Genomic DNA, 24,138 nt, shown 5'->3' with positions numbered 1-24,138 from the left:
TGATCTCTAAATAGTTATATGTGTTTATTGAATTAATTAAAAAATAAGAAGACTGTTATTATAAAAAGAACATGTAAGCTTACCTTTAGCAATATTTTCGAAATTCTCTTTGGTTTTCTCATGAACTGATTGCGGCAAATAACCTCCCTTAAATCATTAAACATCGAATTTGTCTATATTTAACATCCACCTGACTCTTAATATACTATGTTCTTAATAGAGGTTGTCTCAATTCAGCTTTACACGGAGGCAAATTAGATGGATTACAATTTTTCACCGTTTTCAAAGTCGTCATCATCATCATCATCTTTGGCTCGACAATCATCTGTGGATCCTGGCCTGCTCTAAGATTAGTCGCATTTTGTTCGGTTTCTGGCAACGTGTTTCACGTTCCTCATTTGCGATAGGATCCTTAATAACCAATATGTACTTGGTATTGTCTTCGTTGATGACTAGACCGACCTGTTTCGTCGCCGTTTCCAATTCTATACAGATTGAGAGGGGCGTCAGGCAGGGCTGTGTCCTGTCTCCTACTTTGTTCAATTTGTATTCAGAGGAAATAATCCAGGAAGCACTAGAAGAACTAACTATGGGAATAAAAGTAAATGGCCGACCAATCAATAATATACGGTTTGCTGACGAGAATATTTTATTAGCGGAATGTCTTGAAGATTTACAACAAATGGTTGACAGAGTGGTAGAAGTCAGTGAAGAAAACGTCCCTAAACACAAAAAAGACACAATTTATGGTAATTACAAAAGCCCAACAGCGCCAAGAAAACATAACAATATATGGAGAATAAATTTAAAAAGTTGAAAAATATAAATATCTGGGTACAATAATTAACGAAAATAGTGAGTACACAGAAGAAATTAAGGCAAGAATAGGACAGGCAAGAAATTCTTTCAAAAAACTGAAAAAAGTACTCTGCAGTAGGAAGATTTCAATTTCTTTAAAGATAAGACTTGTTACGTGTTCTCCGTATTATTTTATGGGTTGGAGGCTTGGACATTAAAGAAAGATGTTTAGGACAGATTAGAAGCCTTCGGGTTATGATGGGCCTACAGAAGGATATTAAGAATAAGTTGGGTGGATAGAATCACGAATGTCGAGTTGTTGAGAAGAATGGGAAAAGATAAAGAGGTTTTAAATACAATTAAAGTCAGAAAACTGCAATATCTGGGACATGTCATGAGGGGCGAGCGTTATAACTTGTTGCAATTAATAATACAAGGAAGAATACAGGGTAGAAGGAGTCGCGGAAGAAGACGCATCTCCTGGTTAAACAATTTGAGAGCTTCGTTTAACTGCACTTCTGCTGACCTCTTTAGAGCAGCGGTATCGAAAGTGCGACTTGCCATGATGGTTGCCAACCTTCTTAGAGGATATGAGAAAGACTCGAAAATTTTCTCCCTGTATCTTAACGCTAGCTTTTAAGTTAAGCAGTGTCATTCTCGTTAATCGGATAAGTTTTTCTGGTATACCAAACTCACGCATTGATTGGTATAGTACTTATCTCTTGACACTGTCATATGCGGCCTTGAAGTCGACGAATAGGTGATGGGTTTCAATGTTACATTCTAATGCTTTCTCGAGGATCTATCTTATTGAATAAATCTGGTCAATTGTTGATTTTTCTGGAGAAAATTCGGCCTGGTATTTTCCAACTATGCCAACTGTGTAAACTTGTAGCCTTTCGTAGAATTTGAAGAATTTTTGAACCATAAATTTCGTAGACAAATTCTTCCAAAGTTTCGAAAATTTCATCGCGCGTACCGGTAATGTGGGCAACTCCAAGATCCGTTAATGCTTTCTGATACATTTTATTTTTTATTAATATTTTAAAAGATCTTTCTTGCTTCTCTGAAAAAAAGACAAATTATAATGGCATCCAGTTAATGCGTGGAAAGCCGGCAAACTCGTACATAATGATGGCTCCAATTACTTGTGTAGATTTATGTATCTTTTCGAATGTCCAGTACCATACTCCATAAAAATCTCCAAATCGTCACTTTCGAGATGATCCATGTTTCCAAGCATAATTAGAAAAACATCTGTATCAGAAGTTTTAATAATTTTTCCGTCGTCTTTTACACAAATAACACACACTCGTTTATTACCCTACATTATATTTTTCTCATAAAACGTGGGACAATTATTATTAATAGTAGTATTTTGCAACTGAAATTACTCTAAAATTTTGATGCACGACAGCATGGGTACCGTCAGGTCACGTGGTTTTGCTCGAGCCAATCGAATCGCTGCGGTCGAGGACGCAAACAGCTATCGATATACGCTCTATCACATACTGCAACTTACCTATAGCACTTTTCACTCACAGGAACGTGCAATTTTTTGATCACCTAGCAAGTAGAAAATCTTAACAAAATTACCTGACTTTTTTACAATATTTATTTTTAATATTAAAAAATAGCAACTTAACCACATTTTTGCATTTATTTGCAAAATAGTTTGGCAAACACCTTGCAGAGTTAAAATCCCTCGCAAATCTCCTGGCTTTTTTTATTTTTGAATATTTAAATTTACTTTAAAAAAAATGCAAATTGCCCTAAAGATATTTTTTGTAATAACAATTTGTACATGTTTTTTAATTTAGGGGTTGTCAAATGACTGCTACCCTCCAGCCAGGTCTGCATTTCTGTATTAGGATATCATTGAAGAGGTATCTGAAAAATTTTCAAAATGCCTCAAATACCTTCTCAAAAAATGTCTACCAGCTCTCGGATCATAATGATATTCAATTTAATGAAGTCTGAATCAAATGGCTTCACCACAAGCCACCACCATTAAACTGTTTGATTTTTGTTAGCTCGTTATTTATATATTGCCAATTATGGTTTATTCTGTTTATTTAAAATAATAAATAAACTGTATATTTATCTTGCGTTTAAATTGTGTTGTAGAATCATTAGTTTATTATTTTATTTTTATTAAATTAATACATTGAATAGTGTATTTACTGGCTCTGGTTTTTACTGTATAAAAAAATTAGATTATTTTTTAAACTAGTTTGGAATTTTATATTTAATATTGTTTAATACTTACATTCGTTGCAAAATATTTTTTATGTCATACTAGATTGTTTTTATTGCTTAGTTACCAACTACGTAATAGTGTACTTTATGCCCGCGCGGGCATAAAGTGTACTTTATGGCCCGCACGGGCGTAAATATAAAAACAAAAAGATAACTTATTAGAAATATCTTTATTTAACAACATTTCAAAACATTATGTAGAATTCACATAAAACTGGTAATTCTGAAAGGATCCGGTGATATTTAGATACCCGAGCTACAGTACAATAACCGCTACCATCCAGTGGTACCAATTTTAACACGTGGATTCAACACGGGGCTACCGCTTGAACATTCTGAACTGAATTGCGATGTATTCGACAGCAAAATCAGCAATTATAAAATTATAAAACACCATGTAAAAATCAATATTTTTTAGTCTGCTTTTAATTTATTGTGTTGTTACTAAAATCTTTGGTAAGTCGAGAATAAAAGTTTTAATTGTGAGTTCAGTTTTTAAAAAAGTGTTTTTCCCAAGAACATTCATAATTCCCGCGGCAAACGTTGACTTGTTTTTCATAGCTTGGGTGTCAAGTTTGTGTAAGGAAACGTTGGATCCAAAATGTATGCCTGCTAGCATTCTTGAAACCTCATTCTTTGAAGATATGCTGTCCTCTAAATATCTTTCAGCAACCGTCGTACTCTTCCATCCACCATGGCGCTTCAAAGTGGTGATACTGGCTCCAGCTTCTGCCAGAAGAGTTGCCGAAGTCCGATGCAGGCAATGACCTGTGTACTTCTCAGAACTGCTCTTCTTCTTCATGCGCCTTGTCCGTTCCGAACGTTGGCAATCAACATGGCTATTCTGACTTTGTTTACGGCAGATCTGAATAGTTCAGCAGATGACAATCCAAACCATTGCCGCAAGTTTTGGAGCCACGGGTGTCTTCTCCTCCCTGGACCCCTTCTGCTGTCTATTTTCCCTTGAACGATCAGTTGTAGTACTCTATATTTATTATGTCTCATAACGTGACCCAAGTATTCCAACTTTCTTTTCTTTATACTTATTCCTAGTCTTTACTTCCTCTCTCTCTCTTTACCTATCCGGCGTAGTACCTCTTCGTTGGTCACGTGCTCAGTCCAGGATATACGTAATATACGTCGGTAAGCCCACATTTCGAAGGCCTCTACTTTTTTCATCAATGTTGCGGTCATTGTCCACGCCTCCATTCCATATAACAAAACCGGGAATACATAACATTTCAGAAGTCGAATTTTGAGAGGTAGGGTGAGGCTTTTAGAGGTGAAAAGTTGCTTCATGCTAGTGAACGATGCTCTTGCCTTTTCTACTCTTATACGTATTTCCTTCGCTTGATCCCAATTTGAGTTAACTGTTGTTCCCAAGTAGATGTACGAATCCACGTGTTCAATTCTTTCATTGTCTAATATCAGTTGCTGTGGTGGTTGTTGGGTTTTGCTTACTAACATCCATTTGGTTTTTGTGATATTTAGTCTGAGTCCGTATTGTGCACTTGTTTTTTGTATCTTACTCATTAAGCAACTCAGTTCCTCCATGCTACTTGCTAGAATCACAGTGTCATCAGCATACCTTATGTTATTAATTATTTCTCCATTTATCTTTATGCCTTCTGTGCTTTCCTCCAGCGCTGTCTTAAATACTTCTTCTGAGTATATATTAAAGACGATAGGAGACAAGATACAGCCCTGTCGTACATCTTTCTTGATCTCAGTTTTATTGGTCAATGTAGATCCTACTTTCACTTTAGCTGTTTGGCCCCAATAGAGACTCGCTATTGTTCGAATGTCTCTGTAGTCGACTCCGATCTTATGGAGAACTTCAATTATCTTTTCGTGCTTTACGTTATCGAATGCTTTTGCGTAGTCTATAAAGCATATGTACACGTCTTTGTTCATATCTCTGCAGCGCTGGATGAGTACCTGTAGACTAAAAAGTGCTTCTCTTGTCCCAAGAGAATTCCGAAACCCAGAACTGCTCAAACCCAGATATTTTGTAATGGTGGACGGGATTTTTCCAAATTTGTTCTTTCCAACTGGCTGGATAGTACAATGACCTTGTCTGTAGATCAAAAAAAGCTTTTTTTCTGAAGAACCACGGGGTCGTAAAGACATGTAATCCCGTACTAACTTCAAACTCTTCAGTTCGTCTTCGTCAATAATTGTAAAAACACGCTGTTTATCTGTTTTTGTCGCTTGTACGTTTACGACGAAAACTGATTTTCTATCTTCTACGTGAGTAACCAACATATTTACAAGTTCTTGTCGTCGACACCCACCGAATATACCAAATAATAATGCTACTTTGTTTATTAAAAATATTTCGTTCGGTGCTTCGTGAATAAATTTTATAACATTTTCTCTAGACAAGATTCTAGACTTTTTTGGCTGGTAGCCTTTCGAGCCTTGATTCAAATATTCGGTCAATTTATGGTAATTGGCAATGCTAATATTCTTATTTGCGATTAAAGTCTTCTTTACTATTGAATATTTGGACCACAGGCAACTCGGAGAAAATGTTTCGGCGAGATCGGCAAAGTATACAAGTAGCACAGTTTCACTAATGTGTTCTACATGGTTTTCTGTCATCCAGTGCTGTAAGTTTTCATATTCCTTATCGTAGGTATCTCTCGACTTATGTGGTAGTAACTTTTGCGTAACTTTTTAATAATTTTTTAGTGGGAATATAAATAGGTATATTTGGTTGCCTACACCACAGGTAACTGCCAATCACAGAGCGTTAAATGTGGTTAAATTAATATATACAAGTAATGTATGTTGTATTGCCTATAATGAAATCGTTCATTAATAGAAAATCATTCATTAATAGGGGTCATTAATCAATGATTTTGAGGGTGTTAAAATTAATCATAAATGGATGGTCGACGGAAAATAACTTTTATATATTAATTTACGTTGCGTTATCAAATTTTAAAATAAAAGTTTCATATTGAAGACAAACAAAACATTAGCATCTGAGTGTAGTGTTTTTCTTTAATTCCCCCTTGGAGACGGGCCATCATAAACGCTATAAAATCTGCTTTTTTAGTGAATATTTTCTTTCGTCACTGGAATAAGTTTGGTGATATGAAAGTTATTTGATTGTGTTTTCGTATGCCCAATGTCAACTTATATTGTAACATATATTGAGTTGGAAATCTTCAATATTTTATATGGTCCAATCCTTACTTTATCTAACGTTATTCTATTTAGACGATTTTTCACTTCATTTTTATCTGTACTGTTCTACCTTATGTACTTACTATTTGTTTATTATTATCAAAAATAAAACGATTGCCGTTAAAAGGTAGTCAAATTTTCGATTCTAATATTCACGTGCCTTAGAGGCTTCACTTTTATGGAGCAATTGGTGTCAACGTGCGGAATTTAAATTGCAAAAAAATCATAAAACTAAACACTGGAACTAGACACTGTTATAACTAAAAAGTTATATTTTCTATTAAAAAAATTATTTTTACACGCACACTTATTATTATCACAGTTTTCTACTGGCGAGAAACCTGTGATAATATTTGTAAAAAGAAACAAAGTGATAAAAAACTGGTATGAAAGCACTCGCAATAAAATGAAAGTAAATATCAATAAGAAATTGACTCAAGTTACACTCAAATTGTACGACAAGGTTACCGAGTCCCTAAGGCCACTGTTATTTAATCTAGTAATGGATGAAATAATACAAAAAGTACGCCAAGCTTAAGGTTATATGATAATTACAAAGATATCAAATTTTTCGATAAAAAAAGAAATACTCATGTTAATACGGGGTGTTTCAATATTCGACCGACAATTCTTTATTCCAGAGGGCTTCTGTTAATTCATGAACATAAAGTAATATAGGAACATAAATCTTTAAACAGCTTAGTTGCTCAGATACAGAGGGTTAATAATATAGGGGTTATATGAGTATTCTAAGTCTAAAAAAATCGAGAAAAGTTTTAAAAAACACCAGATTAAAAACTTATTTTACCGCTCTATGACAGTATACTCTGTTTCTCCATATTTACTAGAGGTCCAAAAGCTCTAGTCTTTTTAATCTTCTTTCATGTGAAATGTTGAGCAGATCCGTGGCCAGCGGATTTGAATGGCAAGATAGTATGGTCTTGTATGCAGAATTTACAGCAGATATAGCTTAGCTAACTTTTATTAACTGTAGATCGTGGGGAAATCTGTGGTTTGTAATATACTAAGGAGCATTGCAGATCTGGCACGGTACTTTTGATAGGAATCTTTGAAGTTTTTTTATGTTGGTATTACTACCTGAACCCCAGATTTGTGCTGCATATAGCTATATCGGTTTTAAAATACATTTATTAATCAGAAGTTTGTTCTCACATTTTATTTTCGACTCATCTACCAATACATTTTTCTGTAGATTAAGCTGAGTTGAAGGCGTTTTTCCATTTGTGGATGCCCCAATTAAGTTTGCTTTCCAAATTAATTCCCAGGTATTTAACGACGATATTAAGTGGTAGTGATGAAGATCTTGCCAAATACACGAACTATTAAAAATTTAACACGTGTTTAGATATTACAGTAAACTTTGAAAATATTAACCCTTTGGGACCCAATTTTTTTTTGTGTTGTTACGATCTCGACTTTAATTATTTCTTTGTACTGGTAACCATAGCAGGTTTTTAAAGTGTACCAAACCAAATTTTTACATAAACAAACAAAAAAATAGTGGGATATATATGTCCTAATGGGAATGTTGGTTGGGATTATTATGTCCCGTATGGTATATTGGGAGATTGCGGCTACAAATAAATGAACACTTTATTTCAGAAAGATTTACAAAAATATGCATAAAAAATACTTCCATGTAACTTAATATGTGTGATACAATGTGAAACAATTTTTACACAAACCTACATCACACATTGTGCAGATGGTTGTGGTTCTTCTTTCTTTACCCATTCTTGAGCAACCAACACAACGCTGTCTCTTAGCAGTTTCAATCGGCATGTGGTCTCCTACATTTTTATTTCGTAATCTCTTTGAAGGTCTACCTACACTTCTTTTTCTAAGTTTTACTTGTGTAGTGGTTTTACCTTTAGAAATGAGATCTTCTGATAGCTCAAAAAAAGTTTCTAAAAGGGGTGTTTTCTTGCGTGTTCGATGTAAATCATTATATATTACCCAACTATTTACCATTGACACCATAAGCAATCGGTAGAAAACTTTTTTCCACCATTTACAGGATCGTCCATCTATTTCATACACTCCACTCATTTGGTCAGCCAGGTCCACAGAACCCATAATTTCGTTGTATAAAGCAACAGCAGCAGGACAAGGAACGTCCACTTTGGACCCACTTTTATTTTTCCTTTGAATAGTTGTACAACTACTTTTATGACAGTTACTCAACAAGGATACTTGTTTGGTATCTTGCCATTTTGTGGCTATGGTTTGGAACTCATTTGTTAGAAATACAGAGTCTCCATTGTTCATTTTGCTTTTTATAGAAAACTCCTTAGGCATGTTCCGTCTATTTGTAATGGCTGTACCAACTACAGCGAATTTAATAGTGTCCACTAGACGTACAGAGGTAAAAAACCTGTCAAAAACCACAACAACATTATCAATACGCATCCATTCACATAGCGTTTTTACTAATCTTTCACCTAGAGTTTCATCAGCTTGTTCAACTTCCTTTCTAGAGTCAACGTTAAAATCATATGTGTATCCTGTCTTAGAATCACACCTGCACCATAGTTTTATACCCCTTTTCACTTGTTTTAGAGGTACGTATTGTTTTAGGGACGACCGACCTTTGAACTTTACCATACTCTCGTCGATTGATTGTCTAGTACTGTCGGTTCGATACTTCTGAAATGTGAACTTAAAACAGGAGAGCAGTTCTTCTACATAATATATCTTACTGCAATCTTCGGGTTTCTTTGGGCCATTGAAGTAAAGTTTGGAGAGAATGAATAAGCATCTGTTTTTTGATATTGCAGTACTTATTGTTTTATTTCCGACAGATGGATGCGAAGACCAATAATGTCTCAGTTTAGGCACTCTGCTGTAGCACATTATTAGAGTACAACCAATAGTAATCATTACTTCACCAGCATCAGTAAGCGGTTCAGACTTTCCTTCCTTGCGATTACACATTTTAATTCTCTCGTTTGTACAATCCTCAATAAAAATAAATAAACTTCGAGGGAATACTTTCAAGAAAATATCTAGACGTAACGAATTCATATTAATTGATTCATCAACTACACAAGGTATTTCAGGAGGAACAGCAAATCTGGGTTTATGATCAGCTGCGACTGATGTCCATACCATAGGGAGTTCTCTTTTCTTTTTATTGATAATGGCTTTCTTACCTTCAATTAAATCTTCCCCATCTGGCAAGCAAGTATTCTCGTCTTCTTCATTTTCGGGAGAATCAAATGAAGACGTATTTGATCCATCTGATGAGCGAGTGTGTTCTTCTTCATTGTCAGGACAATAATGTGATGCCATAAACGACTCATCAGAAGAATGATCACTGTCGTGGAATGGGTCTTCTTCGTCGTCTTCTGAAGATTTATTAGATTCTGCATCTATGTCATCGCATGAAGATATGTCGCTTATATTATCAGCCAGTTCTTGCAATTCCTTTTGAGTAAGCTTGTAACACTGCCGTGCTACAATGATATATACAAGGCCAGAATTGCTCGTTGTCGAAGAGTATTGGGCGGGGTTTTCATAAACATATAGAAACTATATCGTATTTTAAATCCAAGCACAATTAGATAATATGAAATTATAATTTATTATTGGACGCCACCCCTGGTTTATCCTCGAAGGGGACGAGCAAAAAAAAAATAAGATTTATCGAAGGTTTACAAGAAAACTATTCTTTATTATTTCTTAGTAATGAACAAAAAGAAAACATTAAAAGTTACGTCATCCGAAAGGGATACCAAATTATTATTTTATGTTTACATTATCATAAACAAAAAAAACTTTGTATCGTATTAAATTAAGAATTAGTTATAAAGAAAATGAATGTATATATGTATATATTAACCCCAAATTTCGAAATTTGTTTATATTGAAAATAATATAGTTATTTATCAACTAGGAATAATGAAGAAAATAAACCTTTAAATAAAATTAGAACACTTCACTATATTTTCATTTCTTTTTGAGTTCATAATCATTTCCGTTGTCTTGAAAGTAGGTATAATAAAAATTGGTACAACCTTAATCTGCTCTGTTTCTTTTCTTATTTAATCAGTTACCAAATAAATCATTGATTCAGCTACATCCGATATCAATCCACCACCATCCTAGATAAGAGGGGTTAGGTATTCCATAAAAAGATACCGCTACTGGGCCATGATCTGGAATAACTCCATACCAATACTATCTTGCGACAAGTATAAGAAATAAGTCAGCATTATAGCCTCTCCAATAAGGGTCTCTAAAATGAGACCCACTTTGGAAACACGTCTTAACGGTTGGACGGTCTTAACAGAAAAGAGCGAAACGCTATTCTTGCGTTCTCTGGAAATTGGGCGTGAGTGACAAGTTGATGAATAGGCTCATCTACCGGATATATTTGGGAATTACAGAAGAATCCTTGAGTCGGCTACAGGTAGGTACTTGACAGATAGATGGGGTTAGAAGTTTTATTAAAAAAAAATAATCGAAATTTATAATGAGTTTCTTTTAAATCTTTTGAAACGGTTACAAGCTTTCTTTTTCTTGACATGCTGAAAAAAATCAATGGGATATAAAAGGCCCGTCCAACAAACCCAGTGGACACATAAATCCCATGTGATTTCTGATTAAGTTTGCCAATTTACAAAAGTAAACGAATCTCAGATTAACGTGTAGAATAATTACATACACTAAACAACAAACTTACCTTACGATTGTGTCGAAAACAAGTTCGAAAAGTAATAACCACGTGTTGACTGCGTCGTACTTACGAACGAACTGAGCCATCCAACGTTGCCCATATCACTTTAGTAGAGAAACATGTGCAGTGTAGTCGATAAACTCCGATATCGAAGAATATAATGTAAAACGGGACTTATTTGGAACTTCAGGCAAATTGAAACTGTCGCTGGGATCTATAAGTCCCACTGGGTCCCAAAGGGTTAAGTATGTACAGCTGCGGTCATTGAATATTTTACACCCTTACATATCTAGTAGCTGATTTTTTTCATACACCCTCAATATCCCAGAAAACGTATCACTTATTCACAATATTCCCCAAAAAAAAACTTCCTCAAACTAGACTTATATCAACATCTTGAAATTATCAAAGAAAAACAGAGAAGTCCAAATTGTGTTAATTGCCTTGGCTCATTCAATCGAGACTTCCTTCCACTCCATCGTCAACTATTATCATGGCCACACCCTCAATTTCTACTACTACATTAAAATTTACATTAATCATTCTTCTCTTGTCATTTATTCATCTTCCTCAGTCCACTCCAAACCTCTCTTTCAATGCCCCATCTTTCCCCACTTCTTTCTAGGAATCTAAACTTCAAGTCTGATCCCTATGCCTAATGTTCTCCATGCTCCTTTTCGATACAACTAAATTCAGATCAGATTATTCTACTTCTACAGTAATCCCCACATATCTGCTTAACTAGATCATCACCTGTTTATCTTTCTTTATACCACACTTTATTTTACTTATCCACATATACTTCCCTCAGGGTATGGTTTCGGATCTCTGGAGATCTCAGCCTCTTGTAGAGTCTCTCTCTTCTCACACCAATATTAAAACATCATATATTATTAGTTTAAATTTAACAGATCTACAACCAATCTACTTTTGCAGTTTTTACATATTTTGTCAATACACACCAACATTATATTAACTTTATCTATCCACCTATGCTCACGAACTTATAACTTATACTTCTTATATTTCTCAGGTACCAAATGTTGCTTTTTAACATATAGGACCTTTTCTTCTTAAGTTATAAGTTGAGTAATATAAGAAAAATACATTACAAAACCACATATTGGCCATCAATTTTTTGTTTGTTTTATATATTTTGTTAACACACAATAACATCTAACCAACTTTATCCTTTAACACTCAAATAGTTATTTATGTTCATGAACTTATAACTTATGTATATTTTTATATTTCCCAAGTACCAAATATTGCTTTTTAACATAGAGGACCTTTCATGCTTAAGTTATAAGTTAAGTACTACATGAACAGTACATTACAAAAAATTATATTCCATTTACACTTCATCTCAATAGCACTTACAAATACATCATGTAACATCGCAAACCTTTTTTGGATAGTGCTAGAAAGGTCACCAATGGAGACACTGCGAACAGCAGCCAGATGGTTGGTGGAGAGCGAGTCGTGGGTTCGAAACTAGCTTTTGGAACCTGGAATGGGTCCAACGGACGAAATAAGTAAAGATAGGACAGTTATAGGCGGCTGTATGTAAACAAGTAAAAAAATGCACCACCAATTAATGAATGGTTGTATACATATAGAAATAAACAGTATTCTCATTAAGAAATACCTCTACAGATGCAGTATAATAAAATCATGCACAAATTAAATTATCAGCGAAGAGAGCGTGATAATATTTAAGAAAATTCAACTACAGCTGGTTAAAGAATTCTCTCTTCGCTGTTTATGGGCTTATCTCGAGATAACGGGTACAATAATAATACAGGTGATGAAATAAATAAGTACAGGTGATGAAATGGTTGACGCAGATTCTTCCAAAATTGGGTAATATAATTACCGTATTATTCGCCCAGATAATCGAAGGTAATATGATTACAATAACTTACAATGAAATCTCGATTACTGCTGCACTACTTCACTGAACTTTATTATACTTTACTAGTATCAAGCACTGAATTTAATTAAAATAATGGTACTTTATAACCATATTTAATCTAATATGGTATTAGATTAAGAAACTCAAATATTTAAGTGTAAACACACTTAAAGAAAAAAATCACAGAGAATGGTAAGATAAGAAAGCGTCTTTACTCAAAGATTGCCCTCTCAGAAATGATATTCTTCCTCTCAAAATTTCACAAGGTTCCCAAAAAAGGAGGGATAACCCCCACTTGAAAACGACAGGACAGACTGTATCCATTTCTAGGAAGATAAAAACGTTCTAACGAACATAGGTAGTAACGGGAAGAAACGTGAGAAGAGATAAAACCTTATGGATTACGTTCTCTCGGAAAAATACTATAAAGTGCTTTACGACGATGTTTACTAAATTCATCAAAAAGAAACCCGCTTGGAACCGGAAAAGAGATTAACCCGGCCCTACCATAAAGTATACATTTCGGCGTCTTTTGATAAATATAATATATCGTACTCTGAACTCCGTGATAATTCGGTAGGTTCCAATAAAATTTTCTAATGGTAAACGATCCCACCCGCATAGCTCTTTGCGAATACGGCCAGAGGCGTCTCAGCAACAGGGGTAAATGTATTAAAAATTATTTAATACATATTTTAATTATAAAAAAAATGTTACAATCATTTACCATTTCACTCTTCAACAATAAAATTTAAAGAATCCAACTTCCTACATATATCTGTTTTTCCATTTTCCAGGTACCAAATGTTGCAAAAATATAAAGGGCTTTTTGTAAAAATCTTTAGTTTACCACCACTTAATTTAGATATTTGTATAGTTGGTTGCCTATCAGTACCCACAAAATTTTACCAAACTTCAGTCCACCTATATTAATTAAAAAAAGTTTTTCAATTCTCTTAACGTAAATTTAGGATAAATTCATAATTCAATGAATGATGGTTGCTACTGTAATTTTATTTTAATTTTAACTTATTCAATTTTAGTCATATTTAGACAAATACCTCAAGTTACACTGACTGCTTTGTTCTGACTTCCGTCCTAACATGTCATTATTGTCATTTCAATCAGTTGCTATTAACAATTCCTCGTATATATACTTTTAGGACACACTGATGATGGAATATAGATTCCGAAAACGTTTTGTAATGTAGCCCGATTGGATGTTTTAATTATATACCTTTTATAAACGATTTTTAAATAAATTTTTTGTGATGCCAGCTACAGGAATTTAGTTTCCTTGTGGATTCTGTAAACAATGTTTATATATTATATTATATATTTATATTTTTATGTAAGAAATAAAGTAAAATGGAATGCAAATATTGATTGTTAAAGGATTAAATCAATTAACTCGAAATTAACAATTACACGGCATATTGTCGACAATCAGATCCTTTATAGCTAAATATACAGTTAGAAACGTCCCCAATGCTATATATTTGCCAATAATAATTACAGCAAATTCCTGCATAATTCATTCATCCTCCGATGATATAGTAGATCTGTCGTAATTATTAATTATACAAGTAAACAACCGATTTGGCCATTATAGGTGCTTAGTGTATAGGTACTCAATGTGATTGTTATAAATACTCAAACTAAATATTCTAAATAATGGCATGTAAATTCGTAATACACGAATTTACATGCAAGTGTATACACGTGACATTTTCAATAAATAAGTATTAAACACAAAAAAGTCATAAAATTCATGCAACCTAAAAATTAATAATGACATTTCGGTACTTTCTTCTATTGTATACATTTAACTTCTTTCTTCTTATTTTTTTTTAGGATATTTTTTGCAAGGTTTTTGTATTCAAGGATTTCTCGTTTGACATAGACCTTTGATTTCAAATAACTTATAAGCATGGAGATGCATATCTTCAGTGAGCTTATCCAGCAACGAGCTTCTTTGCAATTTGCAATTCTTGTTCACGACGCCGAATTGATGTTCCTGGACTGACACAAACACTCTCACGCGCTGCTTCGATATTGACATTTGAGCGACTTGTTTTGGACGACCAGCGTATATAGTATCACCAATTGATCCAGTCTCCCTGAATTTTTCAATTATTTTTTTCTCAGTTGACGAAGTTAAATCAATATTCCGACCATATTTTGTACGAAACTTTGGCCGAAAAATTTTCATTATTTTTAAAATATTGTTTATCTCTCCCTTACGTATGCACTCCCACCGACAAGGTAGCAGTAACATCGATGCGCGCTGGAGATGGAACACAAGCAACAATATAAAACACCGTCCACTGCAACACGGAATCTCGGATTTAGAGCTGAAGACTCCTTTCAAAATGCATTGACAGAAGCAGTAATCTTCATCTTACGTTCAATCAATGAAAAAGGCAAAATAGTCATTGTTATATTCCTAGATGTCCAGAAGGCCTTCGATCAGGTCTGGCACGCAGGTCCGATCGAAAAACTCTGCCGCTCTGGACTGCCAACCACATTCCTAAAAACAATGCACTCATATCTCTCCAATTAGACAAGACAAGAGTTAAAATCAACGATAAATATTCTAAAACATTCACTCCATAAGCTGGATTACCTCAAGGCTCAATTTTAGCACCAATCCTATACACAGAAACCACCCCTTTATGCCGACGATACAGCACTTCTTACCTCAGGTACAGTAGATGTAACAATGAGGAACCGCTCTGTATTCAGTAGATCTTAGGCCCAACTTGACAAAATCGTCAAATGGTGCAACAAATGGAGAGTCACTCTCAACCCAACCAAGACACAAGCCATCCCCTTCAGTTACCCGGGAACCTCTTGGATTGAAGATGAGGACAATCTGATCTAGATAGAAGCTATATGGGGCCAGACTCGCGTTTCAAAGTTCATTCAACTACTTGGGTGTTCAATTTCGGATGAACCTCAATTGGGATACTGAACTTAATTTCACCCTAAAACATAGTGAGAAAAAGGGCTAGACTCCTAGGAGACTCATACAAGACTCTCCTATAGAGTACAGGGTTGTTCTTTATTCCTCACTTAACAACCGCCAAGTAAATGCCATCATGGCCACTGAACGTAAGATAGAAACGTAAAAACGTAAGATAGAACGTAAGAGAGAAAGAACATTAGAAAGCGTGCTGACTATCTTCTTCTTCATGTGCCTTGTCCGTTCCGAACGTTGGCAATCAACATGGCTACTCTGACTCTGCTTACGGCAGATCTGAATAGTTCAGCAGATGACAATCCGAACCATTGCCGCAAGTTTTGGAGCCACGAGTGTCTTCTCCTCCCTGGACACCTTCTGCTGTCTATTTTCCCTTGAACGATCAGTTGTAGTACTCTATATTTATTATGTCTCATAACGTGACCCAAGTATTCCAACTTTCTTTTCTTTATACTTATTCCTACCTCTCTCTCTTTACCTATCCGGCGTAGTACCTCTTCGTTAGTCACGTGCTCAGTCCAGGATATACGTAATATACGTCGGTAAGCCCACATTTTGAAGGCCTCTACTTTTTTCATCAATGTTGCGGTCATTGTCTACGCCTCCATTCCATATAACAAAACCGGGAATACATAACATTTCAGAAGTCGAATTTTGAGAGGTAGGGTGAGGCTTTTAGAGGTGAAAATTTGCTTCATGCTAGTGAACGATGCTCTTGCCTTTTCTACTCTTATAAGTATTTCCTTCGCTTGATCCCAATTTGAGTTAACTGTTGTTCCCAAGTAGATGTACGAATCCACGTGTTCAATTCTTTCATTGTCTAATATCAGTTGCTGTGGTGGTTGTTGGGTTTTGCTTACTAACATCCATTTGGTTTTTGTGATATTTAGTCTGAGTCCGTATTGTGCACTTGTTTTTTGTATCTTACTCATTAGGTAACTCAGTTCCTCCATACTACTTGCTAGAATCACAGTGTCATCAGCTTACCTTATGTTATTAATTATTTCTCCATTTATCTTTATGCCTTCTGTGCTTTCCTCCAGCGCTGTCTTAAATACTTCTTCTGAGTATATATTAAAGAGAATAGGAGACAATATACAGCCCTGTCGTACCCCTTTCTTGATCTCAATTTTATTGGTCAATGTAGATCCTACTTTCACTTTAGTTGTTTGACCCCAATAGAGACTCGCTATTGTTCGAATGTCTCTGTAGTCGACTCCGATCTTATGGAGAACTGCAATTATCTTTTCGTGCTTTACGTTATCGAATGCTTTTGCGTAGTGTATAAAGCATATGTACACGTCTTTGTTCATATCTCTGCAGCGCTGGATGAGTACCTGTAGAGTAAAAAGTGCTTCTCTTGTCCCAAGAGAATTCCGAAACCCAAACTGCGAATCTCCAATGTTATACTCGCATTTTTTGCTTATTCTGTTGTAAATAACTTTGGTGTATGCCTTCGAAATGTGGTTAATTAGACTTATCATCCGATGTTGATCACAAGACTTTGCTTTTGGTTTTTTCGGTATGGCAACAAAAGTTGACTCTAGCCAGTCTTCAGGAAACTCCCCGCTGTTATAAATATTGTTTAAAGAGTCTGACGAGTGGGTCTAGAAATTGACTGTTTGTTTCGCACAGCATTTTTAATACTTCCCCGTATACGTTATCGTTGCCTGGTCTTTTGTTATTTTTAAGACCCTTTATAGCTGACTATCTATCGGCATTAATCCACCAACTGGCGAACATACCAACTATAGAGAGCAGAATCCAAGCCAGCATGGCTAGCAATCTTCCTCACCACCACCACATACCATGCACCAGAAAAACAAAACACAACATACACATACTGACTGACTACTGTTTCTTAGCAAGCCACTCGTCTTCCCTATCTCTCCTAAACAAACACAGCCTGCTCTTACTAACTCTCTCCCTGGCAAGGGAGCCCACACCTTGAAGAGGACTCATCTGATAAGAACTCTAACGCCGGGACTTTGAGTATTGATCAAAGGCCAACCGTTAGGGCAGTTCAATCCGCAGTACTGATATGGTAAGGACTCCTTACATGGGTCCTTAAGAAATGATCAAACTTTCAAAATGATTTCCTTGGGCGACCAATTAGGTATGGACTGATCGCTTTTCGTTCCTTGTCCGCTTCGACGTCGATTTTATGCACTAGGATTAGAATTTTTTATTTTATTGTACATATTATATAGAAGTATGTGCAAATATACACATTAGACTATATTTTTATTTACATTATAGATGATAGATTTTGGTGTCTAATAGAGCTACCCGCCACACATTATTGTTGATATTCCCTGTGCACTTAAAATTGGAATAGCTATTATTTATTTTTAAATAAACCAATTTGCAATAGTTTACATAAAATTAAGTAAAGCACAGGTTTTGTTGTTTTTTAAATTCAAATTGCAATAACATCTCGCTTTAATTTACTGCGGGTCTAAAACACCTAAATACGTCACAACTTAGAAAAGGATCTGAGAAGAACCACAAAATATGAATATCACTTTTATGCGTTTTGCTTACATAATTTAAGTTTATAACATTTGCTCTCTCTTTCTCTCTCTCCCGCTCTTTCCCTATTTCTTTCTCTTCCCCCTCTTAAAACCAAATAAAGAATAATCATGTTTGTTTTAGTTTATTTCAATTATTTTATTGACCATTTCTTGTTGATTCCAGGTAAGAGTAACGGACATGGGGGAACCACAAAAACACAGCGTCTGCAAAGTTCTGGTCCGGACAGTACCCATGTTGACCACTTCCAAGCACCCACCAATCGTCCGGTCGCCTATGGCCGTCAAGTTAACGGAAAGCGACGAAATCGGTCTTCTGGTAGCTTCCATCTCAGCCTCCGACCCGGATAATGATACTCTTTGGTATGACATCGTTGGTAAGTATTTTCCATTACATAGAACGGGGAATTAGTAGTTAAGGACAAGTTTATTTTAGAGACTGTATTTAATTAAGCTTCTTATGAAGGATGTTCTAGTTTTGTTTTATTGTAGATGTAGCTTTAATTTTTGGTGGTGACTACTGTTTCCCTTATGCGTGGCGTAAGCTCTGTATCGCTGTAATTACTGTGTTGTTCAAATAATATTCATTGTGATAACTCAGTATTTTCAAAAATAGCTTAGCAATAATTCTTCCATTGTAAAATAAATTCTTACTTGTGGTATACTTTGTGGCCTCGGCACACATTAGATGGAATGTCTGGAAGAGATCATTTCAGACCACTACCTATAAATTAAGAGGACAATGAAAACTTTTCAAAGCTCTTAATGAATCTATTCGTTAGACCTATGTTCATTATTCCACTCATGTTTCCATATCTAACATCTATCAAATTATCTCTATCTGATATAAGACTTTACTTAGATGGAAAGAGCAATGGAAACATTACTGTTCTACAAACTCTAAAAGGTATACCTCTTTACAACCAACTCTACCTCAAACAACCTGGTTTCAGAATTTCAAAGCTCCTCGTAAATATATTACTACTATAAATCGAATACGCTTTGGACATGCATGCTACCCATGCCATTTATTTAAAATTAAAGTCATCGATGATGATAGTTGCAAACATTGCGGCAAGCTAGGTGACCTCGATCACATCTTCTTTGAATGTCCTAAATTTGTTCAGCATTCAAACTCCCTGTATACAAAATTAACTAAATGCAATACATACGCTCCATATAATATACAGTCTTTGTTAGCCATAGGTTCTGTAACAATATATAATTTAATTATAGAATTTTTGTCAGACACATGCATAGCTTTATAAATCTGGTACTCGTTCATGAAAATTTTCATGAGCGTGTATAGGATTAGACTTGTACCCTTTGTTTATCCTATATGTAACAATACCTTATCCGTGGTCCAGTATTGTTTGTCTGTTAAAATAAATGTCTTGACGGACCCCTAGACGAGAAGCGAGTGTCCTTGTATTTTCCTTCGACGTGTTCTTCTATTAATTATTCGTCTATTTCGTTTTAGGGATATCGCTGTGCATTTGTCTGAGAGAAATAATCTGTACTTATCTGTCTATACTTTTTTAAGGAATATATTATAACCTTTCGAGACTGGCTGAATGACGAAAGTCAATGCCACAAAAAAAAATGTTCCATTAGTGTTGTTCTGGTTTCACTCAAATAAAATTTTCGTATTCACAAGATATTTTATAAACCCAATCATAAGTTATTTTTCTTTGTTTATTTTGCATGTTTTTACAATATTGGATTTATTTCTTATTCACATAAGGTCAAGCCGTTTATATACGGGATTGTTATATTCTCGGAATAATTCGCCGTTCCTTTAAATGTTGCAGGATGTTGTTTATTCTTATGTTGTTTCATTTTCCCGTTCTGTAGAATTCCTTATTTATAAATGACGTAGTATTATCATTTTTTACCAAAACATATGTTTCATATACAGTATTCTAGTTAGGAATTAAAACATCGAGAAAGAATGAATTGTGAAACTCATTTTCGGTGATTCCAGGGTTGCGATGGTAAATTTTATTATGTTATCATTATTAGCAAAGTGACTAATAATCCAGTAGACTATAGGATATATATTGTGACAATTAGGGTTTATAGAAAATAATTTATAAGTTATATACTACATAATATTAGATATTTGGTTGTTTTAAATAAGTTATATACTAGAGAATTTAATAAAAATATATTTATGTGAGGGCATTTTTAATAAATTAGCATATAATAATTGTAAAAAGTTGTATTTTAGTAGTTATGATTTTGTAGATATTTTTAAGTGAGCCATGTGACTAGGCAACACACTATACCCTCCATTCCTAAGTGTCATTTTAAGAATTTTACGAATATAAGTGGGGTTATATTGTTTGAAATGTGTATTTTATTAAATTAGAGTGTTAGTTACTAATTTAAATGTTTATTCTGATCTGAAAAGCCTAAATGTCAACAAAATTATCAATGGAACATTAACGAATTATCCAGAGTATAGAGTGTGACCATTGTTTACAGTCGAACATTCTCGAAATAATGATTATGGCGGTGGATCGAACAGATATTTTTTTCGAGAACATCTATATGGAAGTAATGGAACAAATTGGAACATGATCTCTTACCAGATGGTTCTGGAATAGAAAAAAGGATATAAATACCCGTGATTTGGATTCAAGATGGCAGTTTTTAGTCAGAAGTCAAGCAGTTTATCATGAAAGTTAGTAGATTAGTGAAGTCAATTATTCACAGTTTTAGTAAGTCAGTCAAGCAGTTTAATAAGAAATATGAAAGTTAGTTGGAGATAGTCCAATTGTTTAATATAGTGAGTTAAATGAAGATTAAATATTGTGCATATAATTTAATGCACATTTATAATTATACACAAATAATTATTGAAGATTAAAAAAAAGTATATTGGAAGAAATTAAATTATATTATGGTTGGAGATTAGTATAAATCAACTTATAATAATTTGATATTGGTATATTGAAAAGAAGAATAAATATAAATGCTGTTTGCTGGTTTGGTTGGTGGTGTATAAATGCTGGTGAAGAAAACTATATCTTAAATTGGTAGAAGCTGATAATTGGAAAAAGTAATTTCACAAAAAACAAGGATAACTGAAGTACGAAGACATTCAGTGGTGATTAGAATCTATATAGTGGAAAACAGTTCATTTAGGCATTCAGTGAAAGAAAGGTACAAAATTTTGTTAATATAATTTAGTTAGTGTCATAACAATTTCAATTTTGAAGATAGTTTTGTTTAAATTTTAGATTGTCTATAGAATTTAATTAGTTTTATAAGAATATCAATTTAAAGATAGTTTATTTTAAATTTACATTGGCTAGGTTAGATATATATATGTGTGTTTCATAATAGTTATAATAAAGATAATTTAAAAAAGTACTTACAAGCTAATTCTTTGAGAACCGCGATAAAAACCCTATATATTATTAAAATTACTCATTGCTCATCATTCAAACAAAAAACATATCATAACAATTTGGCGCCCAACGTGGGGCTCTCTATTTAAAAGAATTAGTTTGGGAAGATAAGTGCTCTCATATAATTAAATTAATTATCAGTAGAAAGAAAAAATTATAGATTTTATTTTTAATTATATTTGAACAAGTAAAGTCTCAAAATGTCTCAAGGAAAGAAAGGTACAAGAAGCAAAAAGAATGAAGAAGATGTGGAAGTAGAAACACAACCTATACAAGAGGAGAGTTTAGTTCAAGTTCCACAAGATACTGCAGAAATGAATCCAGAAAGAGAGGAAAATGTCAATATGGCAGCTTTGATGTCATTAATGATGCAGATGAACAAGACAATAGAAGAGAATACGAAAAAAATGGAAGAGAATTCAAAAGAAGTCAAAGAAGACATAAAAAAAATAGAACAAAAAATGGAACAGAATTCAAAAGAAGTCAAAGAAGACATGAAAAAAATGGAACAGAAATTGGAAGAGAATTATAGAAAATTAGAAAAGAAAATAGAAGATAATAATAATAAAATTGTAAAACAAATGGATAAAAAACTTGAAGCTGCAGAGAAAAAAGTAGCAAATGAAATAAAAATTATACGGAATGACTACAAGAAAAGGATAGAAAATGAGAGGACAGAAGTAAAGAGGATTATTCAAGATAATAAGATAGATATAGAACAGAAAATAGAGTTACAGAAATGTAACTTAGAAGTAAAAATTAACGAAGACAGGAGAAACACAGAAGAAAAATTAGATGATATACAACAAAATATCCAAATAAATTGTAATCAAATAAGAAATGTGGAACAGAGAATAGATGATATTTCACAAATGAGAGACATAGGGAGACCTTACTTAAATTTAACAAATGAGACTGGGATTAAATTCTCTGGTAATATAAAAAATTTGCATCCTAGAGTATACATAAATAGTTTAAAACATAAATTAAGATTTGTGAATAATATTAATGATATTAAAGATTATATTAGAATGACATTAAATGACAATGCAGCAACTTGGTTTGCTAGTATTGAAAATGATTTAGATAACTTTCAAACATTTGAAAATAAATTTTTAAATTATTATTGGGGTGAATTAGAGCAAGCAAAGTTTAGAGAAATTCTATATTTTGGAAAGTATAATCACAATTTAAAATCAAATATGGTAGATTATGCATTAAAACTGATAACAGTTGCAAAATATTTAGAACCACCACTTAGAGAGGATGAAACAGTCTTAAATGTATCTAGACATTTTGATGCTGATGTTGTGCAAACCGTAACTGTACAAAATATTCAAACAATAGATAGTTTTATTAATTTTATTCAAAGAATACAAAGAGGCAATATGACAAGTAATACTAACAACAGAAAAAACAATAATAACTTTCAATATAATAAAAATGATAATCAACAATATAGACAATCATATAACAATAATACTAGGTATGGTAATAATTTACAAAATTTTAATAATATTAACAGTAATCAAATTAGACAAAATTGTAATAACAATACTAGTTATAATAGACAACATTTTAATAACAGTACTAATAATAATAGACAAGATTTTAACAATAGAAGAAATACAGAGCGACCTAACTATAACAGACAGGTAAATTGTGTTCGAAGGAATAGAAGCTACGAAGACAGGGAACGAAGTAGTACAAGGCAGGAAAATGTGAGTAGAAGTCATAGTAGGGAAAGACATAGTACATCAGATCCAAGTGGTCAGATACAATCTGACAATTCTAATAATCAAAATTTTGTGCAGTAAACTTTCTGAATTACAAGTTAGGACATTGCTATTATGAAAAACCTTCTGAATTTATTTCTTTAGATGAGGATAAAATTATTGAATCTATTAATTTAATTTATATAAATGCTTTGGCCAAAAATAAAATGATTAAGATTATGATAGATACTGGTTCAGAAAGTACTTTAGTCTCGGAGAATTTTATTTTTAATACATTAAAACTATCAGATATAATAAAGATTCCAAAAATTAAAATTATTGGTGCAAATAATAAGAAGTTGGGTGAAATTGATAAACTAGCCAATTTTAAAATTAATATTCTTAATAAAGAAATTAATATGCAAGGATTTATTGTCAAGGATTTATGTGTTGATATATTAATGGGAAATGATGAATTAGAAAAGAAGAAAGTAAAGATAGATTTTGAAGAAAAAATGGTAACTTTGGAAGGGCAAATAATTAAATTTATGCAGAAAGATGAGGTAGAAGAAGGAATAAGAGTTGATAGGATATTATTAAAAGAAAATAATGATGTTTATGAAGAAG

The 24,138-nt window shown here is 33.5% G+C and overlaps 1 protein-coding gene across 1 annotated transcript in view; it reads left to right on the top strand.

Annotated features, from left to right (window-relative positions):
* LOC140442373 (fat-like cadherin-related tumor suppressor homolog) overlaps positions 1 to 24,138 on the top strand; it is a 965,522-nt gene that overhangs the window by 840,982 nt on the left and 100,402 nt on the right. The window contains exon 8 of the mRNA XM_072533469.1: positions 18,547 to 18,757. Coding sequence (XP_072389570.1) covers positions 18,547 to 18,757 — 211 coding nt within the window. The remainder of the gene's footprint in view (positions 1 to 18,546; positions 18,758 to 24,138) is intronic.

The sequence above is a fragment of the Diabrotica undecimpunctata genome, chromosome 1, assembly GCF_040954645.1.
Source record: "Diabrotica undecimpunctata isolate CICGRU chromosome 1, icDiaUnde3, whole genome shotgun sequence".
NCBI lineage: Eukaryota > Metazoa > Arthropoda > Insecta > Coleoptera > Chrysomelidae > Diabrotica > Diabrotica undecimpunctata.
This window is presented reverse-complemented; position numbering and strand designations above follow the sequence as displayed.